The 26,629-nt window shown below is 43.4% G+C and overlaps 1 protein-coding gene across 1 annotated transcript in view; it reads right to left on the bottom strand.

The window, feature by feature from the left end:
- Positions 1–14,896: 14,896 nt before the first annotated feature.
- phf5a (PHD finger protein 5A) overlaps positions 14,897–26,629 on the bottom strand; it is a 32,622-nt gene continuing 20,889 nt past the window's right edge. Inside the window, exons 3-4 of the mRNA XM_073034049.1 lie at positions 16,961–17,127; positions 14,897–15,095 (exon numbers count right to left, since the gene is read on the bottom strand). Of these exons, the coding sequence (XP_072890150.1) occupies positions 15,006–15,095; positions 16,961–17,127 (257 nt within the window). The 3' untranslated portion in view covers positions 14,897–15,005. The remainder of the gene's footprint in view (positions 15,096–16,960; positions 17,128–26,629) is intronic.

Below are 26,629 nucleotides of genomic sequence, written 5' to 3'. Positions count from 1 at the left end.
ATCTCTGGAATCAACCTGGTGAACCTCCTCTGCACTGCCTCCAAAGCCAGTATATCCTTCCTCAAGTAAGGAGACCAGAACTGCACACAGTACTCCAGGTACGGCCTCACCAGTACCCTGTACAGTTGCAGCATAACCTCCCTGCTCTTGAATTCAATCCCTCTAGCAATGAAGGCCAGCATTCCATTTGCCTTCTTGATAGCCGGCCGTACCTGCAAACCAACCTCTTATGATTCATACACAAGCACTCCCAAGTCCCTCTGCACACCAGTATGCTGCAATTTTTAAAAATATTTAAATAATAATTTGCTCTTCCATTTTTCCTTCCAAAATGGATGACCTTGCATTTACCACATTGTAGACCATCTGCCAGAACCTCGCCCACTCATGTTCTTCTGCACATGTTCTCCCAGACCAAAACTTTCCCTTCAGTCGATAATAAATAATATGAAGGTGGAGTCTCATGTGGATAGGGTGGTGAAGAAAGCTTTTGGTATGCTGGTCTCTATAAATCAGAGCATTGAGTATAGGAGTTGGGATGTAATGTTAAAATTGTACAAGGCATCGGTGAGGCCAAATTTGGAGTATTGTGTACAGTTCTGGTCACCAAATTATAGGAAGGATGTCAACAAAATAGAGAGAGTACAGAGGAGACTTACTAGAATGTTACCTGGGTTTCAGCACCTAAGTTACAGGGAAAGGTTGAACAAGTTAGGTCTTTATTCTTTGGAGCGTAGAAGGTTGAGGGGCGACTTGATAGAGGTATTTAAAATTACGAGGGGGATAGATAGAGTTGACGTGGATAGGCTTTTTTCACTGCGAGTAGGGGAGATTCAAACGAGGACATGAGTTGAGACAGGGGGCAAAAGTTTAAGGGTAACGCGAGGGGGAATTTCTTTACTCAGAGAGGGGTAGCTGTGTGGAACGAGCTTCCAGTAGAAGTGGTAGAGGCAGGTTCAGTATTGTCATTTAAAGTAAGATTGGATAGGTATATGGACAGGAAAGGAATGGAGGGTTACGGGCTGAGTGCGGGCCGGTGGGACTAGGTGAGAGTAAGCGTTCGGCACGGACTAGAAGGGCCGAGATGGCCTGTTTCCATGCTGTAATTGTTATACGGTTATATTCAGGTTACGTAGCTGTCATTTTGGAGAGCTTGCAGTGCATTACCTAATCTCTAAGTCAACACTCTTGAAATTGCGCGTCATTGATCATAAGGTGCTAGTGTGACCAAGATGCCACCATACGCCTCTACTTTCTTAATCTTCCTCACTCTCTGCTTCTCAGTTGTCCACCCTCCCCACCTAATCACCCCCGTTTCCAGGTTACCCCCCATCCCCCCAACTCTGACAGCCTGTCTCCCATACCTAACCTGCCGGGGACCCCACACTAACAGTTACGCATGCAGAGGTTTGGATAATGCCGAGGGAGGGAGCAATATTGACTGAGTGAGCAGCTCCTGAGGCCTATAAACACCAACGAGGCCTTACCAGCCTGATTCAGCACTATACACCCTTTATCAAACGAATGTTTTGAATTGTGGATTGCAGTAGGTAAGCACTGCTTCCACCCCCCCCCCCCCAAACACCCCTGCTGGTTTATTCTAATAAATAAATGTCTGCTGCACAATATAACTGTATTTCACAACACAAGCACTGGGCTGGAATCCATAAATCACGGCCCTGGGCAGAGGAATTTGGAAAAGAATGTTGCTGGAAACCAGTAATGTTTATTGTGTCTGGAGCTGTGTCCTTTGATGAATGTGTCCTGATTCCATAATTTATCGGGCCAATCCAGTTTCTGCCACAGCCTACCCTGCTGACATTAGATAGACGGTTCTCTGGTGAATAGAAATGATGACGCTTTGAGGGCAAAACTATAGAGGACTTTGGTGTGAGCAGCCCTGAGGTAATCTGTACTGCTTTTCCCTTCTTAAGGATGTATGGAGTTGGAGGCAGCTCACTAAATTGACTGCAGGTATGGAAATGCCTTTTATTTTTTAAACATAAGTGAGAGGTGATCTCACTGAAACATATGTTAATGCACAGCAGTTGCACCAACAGCACCTCCCAAAGCTGCAAGAAGGATAAGGGCAGCAAGTGTACCACTGCCTTCTTGTTCCCCTGCAACTCACATAAGATACAGAAGCAGAGCAAGGCCATTTGGCCCATCAAGTCTGCCCTACCATTTCATCATGGCTGATCCAATTTTCCTCTCAGTCCCAATCTCCTGCCTTCTCCCCGTATCCCTTCATGCCCTGACCGATCAAGAATCTATCACCCTCTGCCTTAAATATACACAAACATGTGGCCTTCACATCCGCCTGTGGCAAAGAATCCCTCAGATTCTCCACTCTCTGGCTAAAGAAATTCCTCCTCATCTCCGTACTAAAAGGGTGACCCTCTATTCTGAGGCTGTGTCCTCTGGTCTTAGACCCTCTCACCATAGGAAACATCCTCCCCACATCCACTCTATCAAGGCCTTTCACCATTCGATAGGCTTCAATGAGGTCACCCCTCCATCTTCTGAATTCTAGTGAATCCAGGCCCAGAGCCATCAAACGCTCTTCATATAACAAGCTGTTCAAACCTGGAATCATGTCATGCTACTTTGGAAATGTGTGTGGTTCCTTTATTACCGTGGTCTAAATCATGGAACTCACGATCAACAGGAGTAGTGGGGACATGTAGAGGTAGGCTGGAGAGGCATGGTTAGCATCACGTTTTACAGTGCCAGCAACCTGGATTCAAATCCCGCCATTGTCTGTAAGGAGTTTGAACTTTCTCCCCGTGATCGCGTGGGTTTCCTTCCACAGTCCAAAGATGTCAGTTGATTAGTCACATGGGTGTATTTGGGCAGCATGCGTCCTTTGGGCTGGAAGGGCCTGTTCCAGTGCTGTATCTCCAAATAACTAAGGGGCTCGTCATTATTTTCTCAAGGGCAATAAATGCTGGTATCATCAGCAACACTTGCATCCTAAAAAAAGAAGCTTTTGATAAACTAAAGAAGAACTGTTGCAGGGACATTTCCACCACATGGTACAATCTAGAATTAAGCTGAATCATTTCCGAAGAGGGTTGTCCACTTACAACAGAGATGAGGAAGGTTTTTTTTCTCTCAATGGGTTACTTATTTTTGAAACTTTTGCCAGAGAACTTTGAAAGCCAACCTGTCATTGCCAAGTCATCACAGACATTCTAAATATTGGGAAATTGATCAACATGGGAAAGGGTGGGAAAATGGAGCTGAGGACAAGATCAGAACAGCCAAGACCTTATTGAAAGCCAAAACAAATTTTAGGGGGCACAATGCTACTCCTGCCCCTGCTTCTGTTAATAAAATGATGGGTCTAATTGTGAACTTTGCCTGCCATCAGTTAGGCCACTAAATTCACCAGGATTCTGGCATTTTTGCAGTATTTTTTTTGGGGGGGGGGCTTGTTTGATGTTGCAAGGGAGCAGAGGTTTGTGGTCGAGGGTTTTCCTTCTCCTAGATGAGCTGCCAACCATGGCTGACAGGCCCCGTCTGCCCACTCATGGGGAAGGCTTTGGGAGTAAGCACAAAGGAAAATTCTGGAACTGGAGTCCCTAAACTGGAACTGGTCGCCTCACTGTAGGAAGGATGTGGAAGCATTGGAAAGGGTACAGAGGAGATTTACCAGGATGCTGCCTGGTTTAGAGAGTATGGATTATGATCAGAGATTAAGGGAACTAGGGCTTTACTCTTTGGAGAGAAGGAGGATGAGAGGAGACATGATGGAGGTGTACAAGATATTAAGAGGAATAGACAGAGTGCACAGCCAGCACCTCTTCCCCAGGGCACCACTGCTCAGTACAAGAGGACATGGCTTTAAGGGAAGGGGGATATTAGAGGAAGGTTTTTCACTCAGAGTGGTTGGTGCGTGGAATGCACTGCCTGAGTCAGTGGTGGAGGCAGATACACTAGTGAAATTTAAGAGACTACTAGATATCGTGGTTCCTCGAAATAACCAGAAGACGCAGAAGATTCTTCGAGAAGTTTAAGCCTTTATTTGCAAACAAAAGCTGAGACAATTAATGAGCGTGTCACTAATTGTCCGCCGAACCCTAGTTCACAGTATTCTTTATAGTAATTTCTTATCTTAGTCGCATTAGCATACCCCGTCTCCTATCTCAGTTTCATTAGCATACCCCGTCTCCTATCTCAGTTACGTCAGCATACCCCGTCTCCTATCTCAGTTACGTCAGCATACCCCGTCTCCTATCTCAGTTACGTCAGCATACCCCGTCTCCTATCTCAGTTACGTCAGCATACCCCGTCTCCTATCTCAGTTACGTCAGCATACCCCGTCTCCTATCTCAGTTACGTCAGCATACCCCGTCTCCTATCTCAGTTACGTCAGCATACCCCGTCTCCTATCTCAGTTACGTCAGCATACCCCGTCTCCTATCTCAGTTACGTCAGCATACCCCGTCTCCTATCTCAGTTACGTCAGCATACCCCGTCTCCTATCTCAGTTACGTCAGCATACCCCGTCTCCTATCTCAGTTACGTCAGCATACCCCGTCTCCTATCTCAGTTACGTCAGCATACCCCGTCTCCTATCTCAGTTACGTCAGCATACCCGGTCTCCTATCTCAGTTACATTAGCATACCCCGTCTCCTATCTCAGTTACGTCAGCATACCCCGTCTCCTATCTCAGTTACGTCAGCATACCCCGTCTCCTATCTCAGTTACGTCAGCATACCCCGTCTCCTATCTCAGTTACGTCAGCATACCCCGTCTCCTATCTCAGTTACGTCAGCATACCCCGTCTCCTATCTCAGTTACGTCAGCATACCCCGTCTCCTATCTCAGTTACGTCAGCATACCCCGTCTCCTATCTCAGTTACGTCAGCATACCCCGTCTCCTATCTCAGTTACGTCAGCATACCCCGTCTCCTATCTCAGTTACGTCAGCATACCCCGTCTCCTATCTCAGTTACGTCAGCATACCCCGTCTCCTATCTCAGTTACATCAGCATACCCCGTCTCCTATCTCAGTTACATTAGAATACCCCATCTCCTATCTCAGTTACATTAGCATACCCCGTCTCCTATCTCAGTTTCATTAGCATACCCCGTCTCCTATCTCAGTTACATTAGCATACCCCGTCTCCTATCTCAGTTTCATTAGCATACCCCGTCTCCTATCTCAGTTACATTAGCATACCCCGTCTCCTATCTCAGTTACATTAGAATACCCCGTCTCCTATCTCAGTTACATTAGCATACCCCGTCTCCTATCTCAGTTTCATTAGCATACCCCGTCTCCTATCTCAGTTACATTAGCATACCCCGTCTCCTATCTCAGTTACATTAGCATACCCCGTCTCCTATCTCAGTTACATTAGCATACCCCATCTCCTATCTCAGTTACATTAGAATACCCCGTCTCCTATCTCAGTTACATTAGCATACCCCGTCTCCTATCTCAGTTACATCAGCATACCCGGTCTCCTATCTCAGTTACATTAGCATACCCCGTCTCCTATCTCAGTTACATTAGCATACCCCGTCTCCTATCTCAGTTACATTAGCATACCCCGTCTCCTATCTCAGTTACATTAGCATACCCCGTCTCCTATCTCAGTTTCATTAGCATACCCCGTCTCCTTGGAACACGTGTTCCCCTTCCCGGCTTTGACTGGTCCCCATACCATCACACCACTCCATAGCCCATACTTGGTCTAGTCTACTCCTTGGAACACGTGTTCCCCTTCCCGGCTTTGACTGGTCCCCATACCATCACACCACTCCATAGCCCATACTTGCTCTAGTCTACTCCTTGGAACACGTGTCCCCTTCCCGGCTTTGACTGGTCCCCAAACCATCACACCACTCCACGATCCCGTCTAACACCGTTATCTCTACATTGCTTACTTTCACTGTTAGCTACATTCTCAAGGCATTGATGTGTTCAATAGTACAGAGGCAATACAGAGATTACGTTCTCCTACTAAATTGGATACATACATAGCAAATAGCAAACACAAGGCTGGTTACATAGTTTTGGTTACACAGCAAACAATGCAACTTTATTCTCCAATATAGACAGGTATATGGAGGAATTTAAGGTGGGGGGGGGTATATGGGAGGCAGGTTTTGAGGGTTGGCACAACATTGTGGGCCGAAGGGCCTGTACTGTGCTGTAGTATTTTATGTTCTATGTTCTAAGGCAGTCCTACGTTGAGTTCACTGCTGGCCGGCAGCTCCTGTGACATTGCCGGTGCCGAACTGTATTGGTCTCTGCCGTTCCTTTGGAATCACCAGCTGTGCGGAGAGGGTGAGCCTACTGCAGTGGTAACTGCTTGCCCTCCATATCAGATGGCTCTGGCTTGTGTACTAACTTGCATTGGACAACCTGGACCAACAGAGGCCTCAGTCTCACTCTGTTTGACGTCAGCCATCCATCTAAGCCTGGCCATGTATAGTGCCCGTATTCTCCTATCTCACATAGCCTTTAAACGTTAAGACTGCTGATGATCTAATTTCCTGTGCTGTGATGGTGGAGTGCTAATTTCTTTTCTAATATGCTCGTGGGACATGGCTGTTTCTGCCAAGCACAGCATTTAATGTTCGTCCATAATTGCACCCAAATTGAAGACCTTGCCTGGCCATTTAAGGGAACATTAAAAGACAACCAAAATAGTCGGCCTGTGGTTCATAAAAACCTGAAGCGGTAAAGATGAGAGATTTCCTTCTCTGAAGGACATAAGTGAACATCAATCTGGAGGTTCTTAATTTTTAAAAAAAATCAAATTTTACACAAAACATGTGCAGTGGTAGATTTCAGTAGGAAAAGTAGAGGAAAGGCAAGAGAAAGGGGGCTCAATAAAGGGGAAGAGGAATATAGAGATCTGGGGATATATGTGCACTAAGTAACAGGCAGGGCAGATTGAGAAACCATATGGGATCCTGGGCATTTTAAAGAAGTAATGAAGAGAATTTTTTAAGACGCTGGGATTGGGTGCCACACTTTAGGAAAGGCATGGAGGCCTTAAAGATTTTCACTAGACTGATTGAGAAGCATAAACTGCAGGTGCTGGAAGTCCAAAGGAAAAAAGAGGCTATAATACTGTAAAAGAAGCACAAACATGAGAAAATCTACAGACGCTGGAAATTCTAGCAACACACAAAATGCTGGAGGGACTCAGCAGGCCAGGCAGCTTCTCTACCCAAAATTCCGACTCTTTATCCAACTCCATAGATGCTGCCTGACCTGTTGAGTTCCACCTGCATTTTGCAAGTGTTACTCCGGATTCCCAGCGTCTGCAGAATCTCTTGTGTTAATGCTGGAAATATTCAGGTCAGGCGACACCTGTGGAGAGAAGGTTCACTGACAGACATATATTTTGTAAGTCTCTCCAAGTACTTCTAGCGTATTTTGTTTCTGATTTACTTATGAGCATGACAAAGGAGTTTAATTACATGGCTTGAATGGAGAAGCACCGGTGTCGCTCTGCTTGGGAGAAAAAGGCAGAGGGGTGATGAGTTGGAGGTCTTCCAAACCATGAAGTATTTACATTACTGACAGAGAGATAATTTCCCCTAGAGTTGATCATCAACCAGATGGCATAGAATGAAGTCAACTGCCGGAGTTGTTGCTGATTGCTAAACTCCCTCCTTTGAGGAGAGGGATGAGCTGGATTGATCAGCCAAACCCTAAATTCTACGTACAATACTGTGCAAAAGTCATACAAGTTATATACACACACACACATATATGTAGTGAGGGTGCCCAAGTGCTGCATTTGTCATCGTGGAGAGCAGAGCAAGCTGGCAGGAGTAGAGGATTCTGGGTACAGTGAGGGTGGAGTGCCATGGGAGGGGTGTGGGACAGGTGGCAGAGGAGTGCCAGGAGCAGGAGATGGCACAGCTGCAGATACACACCGTCCTGGGACACCAAACAAGGCCATTTGATTCCAAATAATTGGATTAGTGATCATTACAGAATGTCTCTCTGGTGCTTCCCACTCCCTCCCCTCTCTCTTCCCCTTTTCCCAACCATGATTCCCCTCTCCCTGCCCCCTTCCTACTCTCAATTCACTATAGAGACCCATATCAGAATCAGGTTTGTCATCATTCACGTGTGTCATGAAATTTGCTTTTCTTTTGTGACAGCAGTACAGTGCAATACATAAAATTACTACAGTACTGTGCAAAAGCTTTAGGTACCCTGGCTATATATATGCACCTAAGACTGTACATTCTGTGCCTCAGACTTGGACATAGTTATCTTTCATCCAATGATATGACGAAAGATTGAGGCCCCAGGCAAGCTTAATGGAGAACATAGTTCATCAGCCCATTAGCAAAGCCAATCCAGATAACAATTCCTTATCCACCATGTTAATAATTTAGCAATGCAGTTCCTTTAAGAGTTAATTAAAACTCACAGTTCAATCTTTTCAAGTCACGCTGGCACTTGCAGTAATCACAAGCAGGAGCATGTAGGAAAAAGAATCGTTTATTAAAAAATAAATGAAAAGGGGGCAATTATCGTTCAATAATTAAAACTACAAATGAAGGTGGGGACTCTTCACTCAAAATTGCTGATCATGCAATCAATCATTCATGTGTTGTTCAGTCATGGCACCTTTATCATGGCAGGATGAACTAGTTACAAGGAGCGGCAATCAGATAGTGACAATTTCTCACATCCCCAAAATACCAGGATTAGAAACAAATTCTAGAGGAAACTTCTCTGTTTAAGTAACTTCTGTTCTGTACTCTTACTCTGGATCACATTTCCTTCAAATGGAGGAAGTTTAATTTACTTTCTTGAAATTAAAACAGAACAGAGAAAGAGGAACAAGATTAATTGGAGACTTGTAGCTTCCAATAATTTACCAAATTGGAAAAGGGTTGTCGGAGCGAGGTCCTACACTGACTTATAACCACTACTTTCTGGAAATAATTTAAATCCTTTTTCTTCCAAAGAGACCCATTAGCAAATTTGCCCTAATGACATTTAATTCTGCACCGAACCAGGAAATGAGTTGTTGAGGTCATTCGCCAGTATGGCATCAGGAAGAGGAACAAACTTGGAGCCAAAGCGTCTCTTCATCCAGTTCTCTGCATAGGAAGGAAGACACTCTGTGGTAGGGTGAGTATTATACAGGGCGAGGGATCATTGGAGGAAGAGATGATGTAAATTTCAAGGATGTTACTCATCAGTATGTTTTAACTTGACTTGACTAAGAAGTCCTAATTAATAAGCCGTTTCATGACCAAATGATTTACTCCAGTAAAGCATTAAACCAGGGAAATACAACGAATACTCCAGCAGCTGTTTCAGAAACTAAAACGCTTTGCTTAGGTGTTTTAAACTGGAGAGGCACAGTACACAGTGGATTATCTTCATCTTAGGGAGTGAAAGTTTTCTCGATGTTAAACATCACATTTCAGGTCTGATACTTTCCTTCAATATTGGTTAAAAAGATGGCAACATTGTCCACAGATGTTAGGACTGCACTTTTCACCCAGAACAACGCTGACGCACTCCCATAGTGCAAAGCTCACGAGAGCAAGGATCGTTGCATCCAAGGCTTGCCCCTCTGGTATCTCCTCCATAACAGCATCTACCCCAAACATTTGCCAGGGAATATATTGGGGGAGAAAAATGAAGCTTAGACATCTACCTTTGGAATTCTACTTGAGCCCGAGGTGAATGAAATTAAATTTCAGGGGAGTGTCGTCCTGTCTCAACACACACATTTCCATCAATTATTAAAGCAGGAGGTGGATACCCAGAGTGTTAATCTCATTGGTGATGCACCTCAACCAGACTTTGACTCAACTTTGCACTTTGTACAGGCCAAACAGCCTGGTGACCCAATGGATTATTTTTGCAACCACGCGAGTCCGGCCGCTTCTCAAAGAGAAATCTTATGGCTAGAGAAAAACAAAAAGTATTCGCAGAATGCGGTCAGCTAACTGTTTGGAAGGGGGTTCCTGAAAGTGTATGTTTGGCGGGCTGCCTAGCAGACAGCTCCATCACACCACAAGTCACAGCTCAAGGGTAATTCATGAATAGACATCAATCCAAATATGAAATCCAAGATAAAAATTAAACACCCAACCATCTGTCCGGAGTGAAATAATAGGGAGAGGAGGAGGAAGCAGTCATCTGCTTCTGGTACATAAATGTGAAACAGAGAGTAAATTATTAACAGCTACTGATTCAAAATCTCCAGTTACTAATCTCGCATCTTATTCAAGATTGCAAAAGTGTCACCCAACTGGTGATTGTAGCTTGTTCCTGCTCAGAAAGAGACCTCAAAAGTTCCACTGAATTACATTTGTAGGTTTTTGTAAATAAAACAAAGTGAGGCATTTTATGTTTAATAAAAACCCGTAACACATCTTATTGAACTCCAAAACCCAAACATAAAAATTCGCTGAAAATCTTTATGTAATAACGTCATCATGTCAAACCGGCCTCTAAATTGAAACTCAATATTGGTGGTTATGAATTACCATAAGTCCATAAGACACAAGAGCAGAATTAGGCCATTCAGCCCATTGAGTCTGCTCTGCTATTTCATCATGGCTGATCCCAGATCCCACTCAACCCCATACACCTGCCTTCTCGCCATATCCTTTGATGCCCTGATTGATCAGGAAATGATCAACTTCAGCCTTAAATATACGCATGGATTTGGCCTCCACCACAGAGCGTTCCACAGATTCACTACTCTCTAGCTAAAAATATTCCTTTTTACCTCTGTTCTAAAGGGTCACCCCTCAATTTTGAGGCTGTGCCCTCTAGTTCTGGACACCCCGACCACAGGAGACATCCTCGCCACATCTACCTATCTAGTCCTTTCAACATTTGGTATGTTTCAATGAGATCCCCCCTGCATTCTTCTAAATTCCAGTGAGCACAGGCCCAAAGCTGCCAAACGTTCCTCGTATGTTAACCCCTTCATTCCCATAAATGTCATCACAAACCTCTTCTAGACTCTCTCCCGTATGTACATTTCTCCCAAATACATTACCCTACACTGGCCTCCCACAGAATTCACTAAAACCACATTGTGAGCCTGGCTCAGGTCCTGTGTTCCATGGATGGAGGAACTGCAGGTGCCTCAGGCTTGTCCAGAGGTGTGTTGCTGTACTCACGTCATGATAGCAACGGAATTCTCCAAATCTTGGTAGGCCAGTTTAAGACAATCTACTGAAATACGTACAGGTTTACTCCCATCATCTATGATAGAAGTCTTTTCTCCCCCATTCCCAAACGGCCATCGTAAGGGGGCTGAAGGGGATGTTGGTGTGCATCATGGTGGACAAAAGCAAACGAGACAGAACGTAGGCCAACAGGAAGCCAAAAGTGCCATATCCCATAACGGGAGGTAGGAACAGTTGAAAAGGAATTGACTCTGGAGGGTAAAACACCATTGAGAGGCTGACCAGCAGATCAACGCGTCAGAAATTAAATCACCTGGCACTCTGTATACAGGCAGCTGTTACAACACAGCTGCGGACAACTGCAGGTCCTCTTTTGGAGCCTATCAGAGCCCCAGCAGGACGCATGGGAGATGATCACGCCAACACTCATCAGTCACAGTAGCCCTCAGAGCAGCCTTTAAAGAGTGGTGAAACCACTTGCATAGGCCATTGGACTCCAGGTGATACGTCGTGGTGGGATGTAGCCAACGCAGCCCAGAGGTCTGAAATGAACCAGGGACCGCAGTCAGAGAAAATATCAGACGGCATGCAAAACTGAGCAACCCAAGTGCTGATGAACGCCCGAGTCACATCTGCGGCCATCATGGATGCTGAAGGGACAACCTCTGGCCACCTAGTAAGGTGTGTGAAACTGCTGGGACCAACAAGGTCCACATTGACACGGTCGAACCATTGCTCCAGGACCTCAAAAGGTGCCAATTGCGCCTGAACATGATGGTTAATTTTTGCCTGCTGGAACCCCACACAGTCTGCAGTCCAATCACGCATGCCCTTTTGGAGGCCGTGCCAAATTAATTTAGGGTAACCTGTTTCTGTGAGGCCTTTCAGCCCAGATGCCAGAGGCCACATACGGAGTTGAAGACAGACCATCTCCAGGGTGCGGGCATGATGAGGCGAGAACGATTGGTTGAGACATCGTACAAGAGAGAAACCCCAGCTTCCCCAAACTTGATGTCAGCCAACCGCAGGCCCGTAACTGCTGTTTGGTAAGCCTGGACTTCTGGGTCAGTAGCTTGGTCGGCTGCCATGCTTGCAGTCAACCCCTATATGTACAGCCTCCATGGCTGGCTGTGAGAGGCAATCAGCCACAGCATTACTTTTCCCTTTGATATGTTGAATATCCGTTGTGAACTCGGTTATGTAGGCCAGGTGGTGTTGCTGCTGTGCAGACCAAGGGTCTGATAATTTGGCCATTGTGTGCATGGGGGGGGGGGGGTCGTCTGTGGTCAACAAACACTGTGAAATGGCGACTCTAGAAGAAAATGAAAGTGGCGGACAGCCAGATAGAGACCGAGAAGCTCACAATCAAGTGCGCTGTACTTCCTTTTGGGGGTATGGAGCTGCAGGCTGAAGGTGAGTGGCTGCCACATGCCTCCGACCAACAGTTTGTGCACAGAAACCACAGCATAGTCTGAGGCATCAGTAGTAATGGCTATGGATGTGTTGGGGAGTGGGTGCGCCAGTAGGGTCCCGTTAGAAGCTCATTTAGAATCACCAAATGCCTTGGTCAAATCCGCTGACCAGTCAGGCACTTAATTAGAGGCATTGCCTTTAAGTGCACTCTACAGTGGGAGCTTAAGTTGAGCAGATTGCAGAATGAAGCTGTAATAGCAATTTGCTATACCCCAGAACTCCTGTAGTTTTTTTTTGCAATGAAGGGCGGTGGAAATCCGTAACAGCAGCTAATTTTGCTGAGCGGGGCTCCGCACCTTCTGTGGAGATGCGTTGGCCGAGAAAGTCAGTGGTTGATAACCAAACTGACGCTTAAGAGTTAATAATCAACCCCTGTTGGCATAAGTGCTCGAAAAGTCTGAGATGTGTTCGGATTTGGACGAACTGGTGACAAGTATGTCATCCGGCTGAACGAAAAGAAAACCTAAGCCTTTTTAATACGGAATCCATCAGCAGTTGGAAAGTCAGTGCTGCCTTTTTCAATCCCAACGACATGCACAGAAACTCAAGGCGGCCAAATGGGGTTATCACAGCCGATTTGGGAATGTCCTCCAAGCACACAGGGAACTGATGGTAGCCCCTAATTATATCGAGTTTGGAAAAATTAACTTTTTGGCTAAAGGTGCTGAAAAGTGTTGGATGTGGGGGCGGTCACCGGGCAATGATCAGAGGTGGTGGCCTTCTGAAGGCATCAGTAATCACCACAAGGGCAACAATCACCATCGGACCTAGGGACTATATAGAGCAGGGAAGCCTAGGGGCTATTCGACTGGCAAACAATGCTGAGTCTGTCCACGATGGCAAACTCAGCCTTCTCGGTTGCCAGCTTTGCTGGGTCCAATCTACGCGCATGGGCATGGACTGGCAGGCCAATTGCGGGCATGTGGTGCTCAACCCCATGTTTTGTGACTGTAGTGGAGAATGTGGGCTTGGTGAGGTTTGGGAATTCACCCAGCAGTTGAGTAAACTCACATGCGGTGGTGCATGTGCTTGACAGCGTCATCGTGGGGAGCTTACTGGGGAAGCAGGGTACCAATCCTGACCTGACATCCACAGCGACAGTTCTTAAGATTGAATAACAGCCCTTGGGCACACAGCACATCTTCAACAAGCAGAGTTTTAGCCACTTCAGCCACGACAAAATCCCTCCCATGTGTAATATCACCCACTGAAGCAGTGTCACCCATCCAGTCCAGCAAGGCTGAATCTTGTTGCCAATGGCAGCACACTCACTGAGTACTTGTGTCACTCAGGAAATGTCACCCTGAAAGGGTAGCTGTAATGACCAACAGGCGTCCCTGGCAGCTGGAACCCACTGTGTTCACAGACCCCTGATCTCCCAAGGTGCTGGCACTGTCAAAGCTGCAAGGTGGTTGGCACTTCCTAGTGTTCATACCAAAACGAGCATGGTAAAAACACAGGCCCAGCATAGTCAGATTCACAGCCGTGGGTGCCCTTATGTTGGGGGCCTTGCTGAGTGGACTGATTGAGGTAGAGAAAGGAGGAGAAATTATGCTCTGCTGCCTAGCTGAATGTAGACTATCAGCCATTTTAGCAATCTCCTGAAAGTCCATCACGGGTGCATTAGTGAAGGCTATGCAAACTTGATCAAGCTTTTAATGCATGAAGAGTTCTTTTAAAAATAAAACAAGGATGGTAATTTCCCAGGAGAGGCAGCACGTGGTCCATTAGCTCTGAATCTCTAGCAACACCAAGACCGGGTAAAAAGAGCAACTGTTTAGTGTGCTCAGGCTCCAATAGTCCAAAGGTCTGTAAAAGGCAAGGCAAGTTTTCAGCAATTGGTATTTATCGCGTTCAGGCAGGTGTTCAAGCAGACTACCACTGCCAAGTGACACTACCACATAGTAGGTGGTGAATTCTCGCAGAGCAAATGGACCTCACCTTGTACAAACCAAGCAACAGTATTTTGCTCCCAAAACTCCAGCAGTTTCAAAGCGACTGCATTGGTCGACATGTTGAACATCGCATCAGACCAGCCTCTTAAAGTGAAACCCCAATTTAATGCCGGTGGTTGTGAATTATGCACATTCTTCCCAAATATGTTAATTCACATCGATGGAGAGAGAAAATATCCCAGTTAGTTTTTAAAAAGTCTGTTCCTGTGTACACACTGCTCTGCTCCGCAGACTGACCAATTTGTACCTTGGAGATCCGTAACGTTGAATCAGGTTCAAGTGTCTGGAAAGTGTGACAGAAAACACTGAGTGCAAATAAGTATATTAATCATTTATTTACAAACAGTAAAAATTTGACCAAACATTTACGTCCCCCAAGTTACAGAAACTACAAACGTGAAAGATTCCTTCCAGTCATTCCGGGATCACCTCTTCTTAAAGCCGTACTTTTTCCTTTCGTAGAACAGATCAGTTTTTGAGCTGCCAAGGTTAACAATTTTCGGACATCCATCTCTCTAGGAGACAAAATGAAGAGGATAAAGCTGAACAAGTCACTGTCAATATGTAAATGGAGCCCCCATATGGAGATCTAATCACCAGTCTGTGCTGCAACAGATCAAGCAGTTAGGTAGAAATGAAGAATTCTATCTAATCACCGTGTTTTAAAATATTTTATGAGATCAGCATCAGTTCCAAATATCCTCAACCTTGTCCCTTCAGTGAAGCTAGGATGAAGATACTCGGACCTGAGTGTTGATCTTAGTAGATATTCTAAAACAGGATAAGATAGAGCTCTTAATTTCTCATTCAACAAACAATCTGCTGGAGGAATTTTGTGGGCTGAGCACCATCTGTGTGTGGGGAAGGGGGGAGGGAGTGGTGCAAGGGACTGTCATTGTTTTGGGTTGAAAGCCTGCATTGGAGTCCTGACATAAAGTGAATTGTTGAGATTTGATCCTCCCCCCCCCACCCACCTCCAGTCCCAGATGTTGCTTGACCCACTGAGTCTTTCCAGTAGATCATTATTTGCTCCTGATTCTAGCATCTGGAGTCTATAGTTTTAAAAATTATTTATTTATACAATATAGAACAGGCCCTTCCGGCCCTTGGAGCCCCGCTACCCAGCAGCCCCAATTTAATCCGAGCCTAGTCATGAGACAATATCTAATGACCAATAAGACTACCAACCGGTATGTCTTTGGACTATGGGAGGCACTGGAGCACCCATAGTGGTCACAGAGAGAACGTACAGGTAGCTCCAGGAATTGAACCTGGGTCGCCTGCACTGTAAAGCATTGTGCTAACCATTACGCTACTGTGTCGCCCCAAGTTGTTACTCTTAATTTCTAATTAGTTGGTTCTGAATTCGCCTGGAGAGTGAAAGTGAACACATTTAAAATGGAAAAGAGAGATGGGTACAAGCTTCCAATATCCTCTGGGCACTTTGCATGGCTTGGTGGGTAAATGACACCGGGCTGGTTAGTGCCCGTATACATTACTATGCAAAAGTCTTAGGCACACGTAAACAAATTATGTAAAGCAAAGATGCTTTCTAAAACAATGAAATGAAAAGTTTCTAAATACCAAAAATAATACTGTAAAGCACAGTAAACAGGACAAAAACTAAATGAAATCAATATTCCGTGTGACTTCCATTGGCCTTTAAAACAGCATCAATTCTCTTAGGTACACTGTCAAGCAGTTTTACAAGATAAATGGCTGGTATGTTGTTCCAAGCGTCTTGGAGAACTTGCCACGGTTCTGTTGCAGACTTTGGGTATCTCGCCTGCTTCTGCTTATCCAAGTAATCCCAGACAGTTGAGATCAGGGCTCAGTACTATCTGAAACCACAAAAAATCTAGAGTGCCTAAGACCTTTGCACATGACTGTAAATGCACCTTTGTATATCTTGTTGCTGTTGACTCATTGCGACCCTATGGATAGAGTAGATGTCCATAGGGTTCTCATGGCAAGATGCAGAAGCAGATTGCCAGACCCTTCTGCACAGATACTCTGCTGCTATCCAGGTTAGGACCATCTGCCACGAAGTCCAGTGCTGATGTCACTACACTGCCAGCCAACCCACCTTTGTATATATCAATTCTCTTATGAAGAGGGAAAATTACACTTTCAAAAGAAGAGTAACACATACAAAATACTAGAGGTAAGAATACATTTCAAATTTTCTGTCCATTAGAATGCACAACTGGACTGTTCATCCAATTAGCTCCTAAAATTAAGCTCATTTTGGATTAGTACTATATGAAAACAACATTTTTGTCTGCACACCTCAATAGATTCTCCTTGCTACTGAAGAACTAGATCACAATGCTATTTACAAGTTTCATTACTTTCAGGTGAAAATTCTCTGCAAACTTACATCCTTTTCCTGGATTGTGCATTCTTTGCAGTAATAGGCATCAGAGACTCCTGGACCACCACAGATCACACATCGTCCCTGGTAGGACCCATAATTACATTCATCACAGATACGCACCAGCGTGCATGGTCTGACATACGAGTCACAGATCACACATTTACCATCACCTAAAAGAAAAAGCAATAAAACAGAGCTAGGATATTTCAAATATATTCATAAGTGATGGTTAAGTTTTATGAACAATTAAACTGAAGGAAAAGTAAAAAGCTTCAGACACCAATAATACTAAGCAGGTCAAGCAACCCCTATGGACAGAAAATCAGCGAATGAACTTTCATCATGACTGTCAGACAACGGAAGTTTGGAATTTCTGTATTATTGATGATAATTTGGGGAGGAGATTAAGCATTTGTTAGAAGACCAGAATTGCTCTTCGTTGAATAACACTGGATAGTACAATAGTATCAGACAGGTGAGAGGTTTTGCCCAAGTTTACTTTATTGAGGCTAGATGATGAGAAACTAGTCAACTAGTTGAAGGTTTGGAGAAGTGGTGGGAAGAGGGCGATGCAGGGAAAGGAAGAAGGGCTTCAAAACAGGAGGATGGTTTTAAAAACTTAATCCAATTCTTTACCTTCTGCCCATAAGGACATAAGAAATCGGAGCAGGAGCTCCTCTAAGATCCACTAAAAAAACCTGCCTCTTTGATCAAACTTTTAACCATTCACTCTATTTCCAGTTAGCCAGGTGTCAAACTTCCTGGAAGCAGTCAAGAAATTAATTCCAAAATTGAATTTTATTTAAGGATTTGGGATTGGGAAAAGGGTAGGAGTAGTGGGTGGAAGTATGTGTTGGACCTATTATTGATACTGTGTTTAATTTGCTGTACTTGTCTCCTTTAAAGCAGTCTGCTTTCGTAGATGGATTTAGAACCACCCTGAACTCCAATAACTGAGTAATAAGTGATAAAGGCTGAAAAAAAGTAGATACATTTCCAACTTATAGCAACTCCAAATGGGAAGATAAAATGTATGATCGGTGTTGGAAAATGCCAAGCGCCAAATCATAAAGGGCTGGAAGCAGATATTAAATGCCATATCCAGTGAAAGTCGACGAGGTGCCATCACACCACAGTGCACAGGTGCCTCGGGGGAAGCCGGGGCAATTCTGTAATAGGAGGATGAACTGAAACAAAGTTTGCCTTCTACCATTGCTGTGTTGTGCTCAATTGTCACTTCATTGCTATTCTACCTTACAATGGCTCAGAGCATTTTGCTAAGTGCATTATAGAGTAGCAGAACAGACACCCAATTCCCAAAAGGCAAACTTGAACGAGGATAAAGCGGGGACCATCATTAAGGCGCTGGGTGGCATAGTGGTTAGTGCACTGCATTACAGCACTAGCTGTAAGATTGGGGTTCGATTTCTGCTGCTGTCTGCAAGAAATCTGTACATTCTCCCCAAGACTGCGTGGGCTCCCACTGGGTGCTCCAGTTTCCTCCTACATTCCAAAGACACACAGGTTAAGGTTATTAATTGTGGGCAAGCTATGTTGGCACTGGCTGTCTAGAAATCCTCGCTGATCTAATTTGAAGCAAATTACACATTTTACTGCAGGTTTCAATGTACTTGTGACAAATAAAGCTAATCCTTAATTTTTAATCACAAGGTCATTCTGACAGCAAAACCATCACTCAGCTTTGGCAGTTAGAGCCTTTTTGCTCTTCCGGCATTTTACGCTTTTAGGGATTATGGATTAAGTTGTCCCAACACAATAGTTAGGGACAGACTGCATCTTTACAGCTTTTATTTTACATTAGGAACTATTTCAGCTCCTAATGTGAAAAGGCTTCTAAAATTTGGCCTGACAACCTGAAATCACTAATGGAAATTTCAACAAAGCAACTTGGGAAATTATAAGATGAACAACAAAGCAATAAATATTGCTAAGCTGCTAATACAAATGCATTTAAGCTGCTTGGTGAAAAGGTCACTACTAGCAAAAGCAACAAGCATATTAAAAGAAATGGTAGAAAACTTTTTGGTAGCTCAGCCTGAATCTATGAAGCAAACAACACATTAAAATTTTATTTTGTGATATTACAAACTGAAGTAATTAATCAGACTCCACAACTGCTGACTGTCCTGTCGAGTGTTTCCCATCTTTGTGTGTTTACAGATTTCCTGTCTCCGCTGCTTTGAAAATGTTCTTAAGGTTGGTTCTAAGATTCTATATATATATTTAAAACTCAACCCTTTAAAAAAAACTGGAAAATATGTGTTTTCATTCGATTACACTCCTTCATTTAGTCAACATGAGTCTTAAACAAAAACTCCTTTATATTTTCTTGCATCCATCTTAAAGTCCAAGGTAACTTCTACAATGCTCTTTAATAAAACACCTCACTATAGAAGGCCATCGTTTCATGCTTATTCAGTTCAGTTAAATCTTAAATGATGTTTTTAATGACTTGAAGATGTCTCAAAGCGCTCTTCAGTGAATGAAGTATTTCTCCAAGCATGGTCAATATTGGGAGAGTTTAAGCAAAAATAACCAGTATTAGGGCTTATTTTTTTTTTACGGCCTGAAATGATGTGTTATTAAATGCGAATGAACGCTTTCCAGGTTCATTGAATGGTTCATGTTTGTTCATAATTGGAAAATAAAATGTTTAAAACCAGAGGCAATCATCCTAAACAAATATATTACAACTGCTTTTGCTACCTTTTCTCAGTGATGATCTTCCCTTCCCCTTCCCTCAAGTAAATATTCATTTTGATTCTACTGCCAAGACCATTCAAGGAGCACATTCCAACAGCAGGAATTTAAGAGAATACAAACCTACACTTTAAACTTGGATACAATACACCAGCTCTTTTCTCAGGAGCTCAAAACTTTAGGGCCTTATATTTTTAAGCCAACCTCAATTTATGGGCTCTTAAAAACCACTTGAACCTAGTTTTCTTTCATTCTCTACAAACTTGTCACCTTGCTGATTTCAGTGTCTTACCCTTCCCCCAACAGTTGCTTTGTTGTATTGAGAGTAACAGATACTGGGCGTTGGGTGCAGAGTGACAGTTGGCAGACTTACTGTCTATTCCAGTCTCTCACCTGCCTGACTGGACAACTGGTGCTCAGTTTTGCTTCAGGCCGAGTGCAAGCTATACAATCAAGCAGCAGCAGGAATGCCAAATGAACAGAAAGAACCAGCTTTTGGGTGACATATCTCTCGCTTTTAGGATATCCTGCAGTTAATCGCAGTCAATGAAATGCCATTGAAATATGGTCAGTGTTATACAGACCAGCAAACAAGACAATCCATTTCCATATGTCAAAGTTCCATAAACAACAAGTGAGATAAATTACCAACAGCAACACAGACAAAATGCTGGAGGAACTCAGCAGGTCAGGCAGCATCTATGGAAAAGAATAAACAGTGATGTTTCAGGCCAAGACCCTTCATCAGGCCTGATAAATTATCAATTTTATTTTGGTCATATTGAGTAATGTGATCAAAATTGTAACATTTTGATCATATTATTCTTTCTTTTTGTATTTGCACTGTTGGTTGTCTTGCACACCGGTTGAACCCAAGTTGGTGTGGTTCTTCATTGATTCTATCATGGAATTGAGTGTGCCCGCAAAATGAATCTGTGGTGACATACTTCGATAATAAATGTACTTTGAGCTTGAAGAATGAATCTTTCAGAAATGCCTATTCCTCTTTGAGTAATGTTACAAGATCTTTCATGTTAAAAAGAGACATATTAATGTAGGACATTTCACAGTCACTTCAGGATATCCCAAATTTCTTTACAACTAGATAAATACTAACCCATCTAATGAGGGAACCATGCAGCCAGTTTATACACTGCAAGATTCCGCATGTCTTAGGACAAATGCCAATGTGAATACCATGGATAACTTCCTTTGTTTGTTTTCCAAACAGTGCTGTAGGATGTCTGGCATCCACAAGACAGCAAGCAGGGCCTTGGATTAGGACGTCATCTAAAAGATGCTATTTCAGATAGTGTCGTAGTCCCTCAATATAATGTCTGAGAGATGATGAGGATTTTTGTGCTCATTTTAGAGCTCGAACCTCACTATAGTTTATTTCCTGCTAATCCATGGCAAGAAATCATCGGAGAGGCAGAGGAGATCTTTAACATCTCCGCCTCGCACAATGCAGCATTGTCAATGATGTCAGCAATGATCACCAGGCTTGGCTTTATATTTCGATATTCTGGATTGGACTCTCCATCGCTGGACAAGTAGATGGATGGTGAAAGGAAGCAGATTTTTGCTGGTGGTTCTCTATGCGGTGAATTCTCAATCTCACCTGTGCTACTACTGCATGGTATTGTTTGCATGCCTGAAGTACCAACAGGGTGGAGAAAAAGAATAAAGCCAGACTAAGATATTTCTGAGTAGCACAGGCCTTGTAGTAAACTATCTGCTGATCTTGCTTCCCTGAAAGTAAAATGATGTATGTTAACAAAGATCAAACTAAGTAATAAGGATTTCCCCAACATTCTGCAAGTTGGCTGGGCAGCATTTTTGAAACTTTGATTAAAAAACACATTACCTCTTCAACAAAGAGGAGTGAAATTTTCCATTATTTCATTCCAAGGATTTACGCTCCTAGCAGAACTTTGTTCTTTCCATCACCACTGCTGTGGTACAAACATCACTTCAGAACTTAGGGGTCCATCTACACAACAGAAGGGCCTGCTTGCTTTTTACACTAATATTCCATTCAAAATGAACAAGTAGCATTTCAAGGGCTTATTTACACAGAAATAGTGACAGGCCAGTTTGCTTTCATGCTTGTATCCACTAAGAGGGAACATTTCTACTGTGAAGGTACTTATTTCTCAAATATTCCAGACCTAGACACATTGGTAATACCTTGATCAGAACATTCTGCCAAAGTGGTCCTCCCTGCCTTTGTGTCAAACTGCTTACAATTTTTTTAAACCTCAAAGCATGTCCTTCTTTCGTTAGCTTTATGTCCCTGTAATTTTCATTTTGCCCACCTTCTCTGTGTACTCACTATTTTCAGGCTTTCTTCATTGCCTTGTACAAACCTGTTTTCCCTCTCCCTGCTGATTGTGCAACTGCAGGAGGTTGCTTTTCAGAGAGAGAGATTAAACTGGGGCACTGTATGCCTGTTCGATGAATGCAAAGATCAATTAGTACTATTCAAAGAAGTAGGGGAGTTGGATGGAATCATGGCCAACTTTCTTCCTTCAACCAAAACAAATTAAATGGTCATTCATCTGATTATGTATGTGGAATGTTGCCAAGAGCAAAGTGGTTGCCACAATCATCTGCATAACAGCTCAGAAAGCAATTAACTGACTGCCATGCAGTCGGGGGCATTCTGATGACACAAGTAACACTATACAGGTCCAATTATTTTCTTTTTTCTTTAACATAGTCAGTGCTGAAGAGATCAATTTTACAGTGGGGAAGAGGATATCAGGCACAGCATCCTGATCAAAGGGAGACCTCTCAAAATGGATGTAAGCAAGTCAACAAACTAGAAAATTATGGCACTAAATTGTGATAAATCTCTGCGATTAGATGGTTTCTGTCCTGAAGGGTTTTAAAAGTCGTATACAAAAGACCTACAGGTGGTGGGCCTAACAAGTATTTTTTCAAAGTTCCCTTAATTTGAGAACTGCCACATTACGCTGAAGGGTAGGAAGGAAGGAAGGAAGCTGTCCGAGTTTCATGGAGTTTAAGGCTCCAGAATCAAAGATGGACTGACCGATGACCCTAGAACTGTTAAGCTTTGAGGGCCGATGATGTATAAGAGAGACAGAGGGGACAAAGAAGTCAGAGAGAGACAGATCCATGTTTGCAGATGACACAAAATCTGGCCATATTGTATGCTGCGTGGACAGAAGCATTAAATTGCAAAGAGATATTAATAGATTGAGCAACTGGGTAAAACTGTGCCAAATGGTTTTCATCCTAGGCAATGTAAGGTCATCCACCTTGGACCAAATAGGAAAGAACACAGGACCGTGAAATGTTGAAAAGCCAGAAGCAGTGGTGACCCAGAGGGAATTGAGAACTTGTGTACATAAATTATTAATATATCACAGACAGAAAATAGTAGACTAATGGATTATTGGCCTTTACATATAGAGGTTTGAACTTAAAGTAATGCTATGGCTATTGAAAGTCCTAGCTAGATCCCATCTGCAGTACCACGAACAGCTCTGGATACCAGACCTTGGGACAGGTAGAAAGGTAGGGGTGCCACTGAAAAATTCTACTATGTCAAAACAAATTATTTTACAGGATTCTAACAACACATCTACATCAGACTAAATGACACTGGCTTTGGAACACCTGGACAATAGCAGGACATATGTCAGGCTGTTGTTTATTAATTACAGCTCGACATTCAACACCATCTCCACAGTACTAATCAGGAAGCTTCAAAACTTGGACCTCTGTATCTCCATCGGCAAATAGATCCTTGACTTCCTCTTCAGGAGACCACAGTCAGTGCAGATTGTAAATAACAGCTTCTCATCCTCAACACAAGTGCATCACAAGGAAACATGCTTAGCCCACTGCTCTACACACGATTGCGTAGCTAGGCATAGCTCAAATGCCATCTAAAAATATACCAATGACACCATTGTTGTTGGCGGAATCTCAGATGGCAACGAGGTGGTGTACAGGAGAGACAGACCTGCTGGTTGGGTGTGTCGCAACAACCTTGCATTTAACGTCAGCAAGGAAATGATTGCGGACTTGGGAGGCGAAGTCGGAAGAACACACACCAAACCTGATTGAAGGGTCAGTGGTGGACAGGGTGAGCAGCTTCAAGTTCCTGGGTGTTAACATCTCAGCTACCCTGTGCATTAATGCAATCACAAAGAAGCCATGTGACACTTCATTAGGAGTTTGAGGAGATTTGGTACATCACTAAAGACTCCATCAAGGGCACAAACATCCCCACCATCGAGGACTTCTTCAAAACGTGGTGCTTGGAAAAGGTGGCATCCATTATCAGGGACCCTTATTACCCAGGTCAATAGCTCATCTCATTACTACCATTAAGGAGAGGTATAGGACCCTAAAGATCCATACTCAATATTCCAGGAACAGTTCCTTTCCATCTGAATAGTCCATGAATGCTACCTTGCCATTTCTCTTTTGCACTATTTATTTACTTATTCTTTGTAACTTATGATTTTTATGTCTTACATTGTATTGCTGCTACAAAACAACAAACTTCACAACATATGTCAGTAATAATAAACCTGATTCTGATTTTGAATGCACAAAAATGAATCTTTTGCATAAGGGTCCACTGCAAAGAGAGAAGAGCTTTGAGCTTGACCACTAGAAGAACAGCACAAGACTTGGCAGAAAGCAGGAGAAAACAGACACTTCACACACCAGCAGGATGCATGGGCTACAATTAAGAAATGGTAGCAATTTTCAAAATACAGAACACTATAATCTATGGCTGTCCATAAACTGCTTAAAAATGGCAACTGCTCAGACAAGAAGGGAAAATTGCAATGGACAAAGTTTAAATATGAATTTCCCAGACTAATTTGCAACAGCTGAAATAGAAAATGCCATCAACTACATGAAGGTCACAGTGTCCAACAACCCATGTACTGAACAGAAAAGGAAAATTACGGCACAGAGTTCAAAAGCATTAAGTATTAAAGGAGGCTTTCCAGCCAATGGCACCTCTGCCAACTACCAAAGTGACTCATGAGCTCCATCTCATAGCCCTTTTTCCATAGGCTTACAAATCTTACTTCTTCATATAGTTATCCAATTCCTTCCTGAAGGTCCCAATGGAATCTGTCTCCACTACAGCTAAAAGATGACACTGCACGTTCCAGCCACTTACGATAGTCTCTTGTCCCAAGAACAATTTCCCTCCCAATTCACAACATTGCTAAGTGTTCTGTCATCCATAAATTTAGGAATTGTAACTCATACCATGAATTTGAATTGACTTTATTTCTTACATCCTTCACAGACATGAGTAAAAATCTTTACGTTACATCAAATCTTTATAATAATTTATAATAAATAGTATGCACAACAGGACAGTCAATATAACATAGAAATACACTTGCTTCAGTATGAATTAATCAGTCTGATGGCCTGGTGGAAGAAGCTGTCTCAGAGCCTGTTGGTCCTGGCTCTTATGCTGTGGTACCATTTCCCAGATGGTAGCAGCTGGAACAGTTTGTGGTTGGGGTGATTCGGGTCCCCAATGATCCTTCAGGCCCTTTTAACACACCTGTGTTTTGTAAATATCCTGAATAGTGGGAAGTTCACTAAAATAAAGAAAAAAAGCCATGGCTCCTAAAACCAACCCTGGGAAACACTGCCATTCACCTCTGACGTCTGAAAGATCATTCCCCCTTCTGTTAAAATCAAATTCATTCACACTATTACTACTCACTACCCATTAAGCCACTGGTATTTAGGGCAGCAATGAAGATCCTCCATCTCTGGCTTCCTTCATCGTGTTAGTAGCTTCCTCTCAGTTTTCACTACTGTCAGTCATGCAAGTCCCAGGTGTAGACGCTGGAATACCATTGCACTCAGATATAGAAGGATTCTTCATTGCTGTTTCCGTAACAATTTTGTTTTACTAGTCAGGGTTGTTAGCCCTGAGCCAAACCTCTGAACCTGGAGGACTGGTGGGCCACTCTTAGTCAAGCTTCTACCTTTTGACCTGTTTGGCATGGGTGACCCTACCAAGAGCCAAAGCATAAAGACCTGACTCAGCCAACATAGCTCTCTGGGTCAACGATGACAAGGTTGTGGTCCAAATCATTAATGCCACTTCTATCCTACATACCTCACTCCACTGATAAGCCTTTATATGGCACCTTATGAAAAGTCTTCAGGAAGTACATGTAACTGCATCAGCTGCATTACTCAACAAAATATTCTATCAAATTGGTTAAATATTATCTTTTCTTAGTAAATCTGCACTGGCTTCCCTGAAGTAATTTATCGTCCTTCGGCTGAAGGTTTATCTCATCCGAGATCAATGTTTTTAAAAGCCATCCCATGAGAGAGACAGGGAGATGAGAGTTAAGTGACCAGTGAAAATCTGACTGTTTACCGAGATTCTGGAGTAAAACATACTGTGCGTTCTTGTACTTCTGAAGCAAGGTAAGAGCTCCTCAGCTTCATAAAACCTTCAGCTATTTGTTTCTTACTTTGCTATATGGTCAATATAGTGGTACAGATCGTAGAACTGTATCAGTCTCTGCCATTTCTTGGGGTTCATCAGATGCGTGGAAAGAGGGAGCTTGCTCTCCATATTGTATGCCTAGGCTTGTGTACCTAGATGGCTAGAACTCAACATCCATGGTTGAGCCTGACCGATGGGAGGCCTCACTCACTCAGTGGTGCAGATAGCAAAGCTGTTACCCTACAGTCTCAACATCCTAGGGTCAATCCTGACCTCTGATGCTACCAGAGTGGAGTCTGCATGTTCTCCCATGACAACATGTGTTTTCCCAAGGTTCTCTGGTTTCCTCCCACATCCAAATACATGCAGGTTCATATTTTAATGGACCAGAGTAAATTGTCCCCAGTATCTCTCTATGACTATGTTGAGCTCAGTGGAAGGGACAGCTGTTGCCACTTGCAATGGAA

This window comes from Hemitrygon akajei, chromosome 31 (genome assembly GCF_048418815.1).
Source record: "Hemitrygon akajei chromosome 31, sHemAka1.3, whole genome shotgun sequence".
NCBI lineage: Eukaryota > Metazoa > Chordata > Chondrichthyes > Myliobatiformes > Dasyatidae > Hemitrygon > Hemitrygon akajei.
Note: the sequence above shows the minus strand (reverse complement) of the source record. Positions and strands in the feature narration are given on the sequence as shown.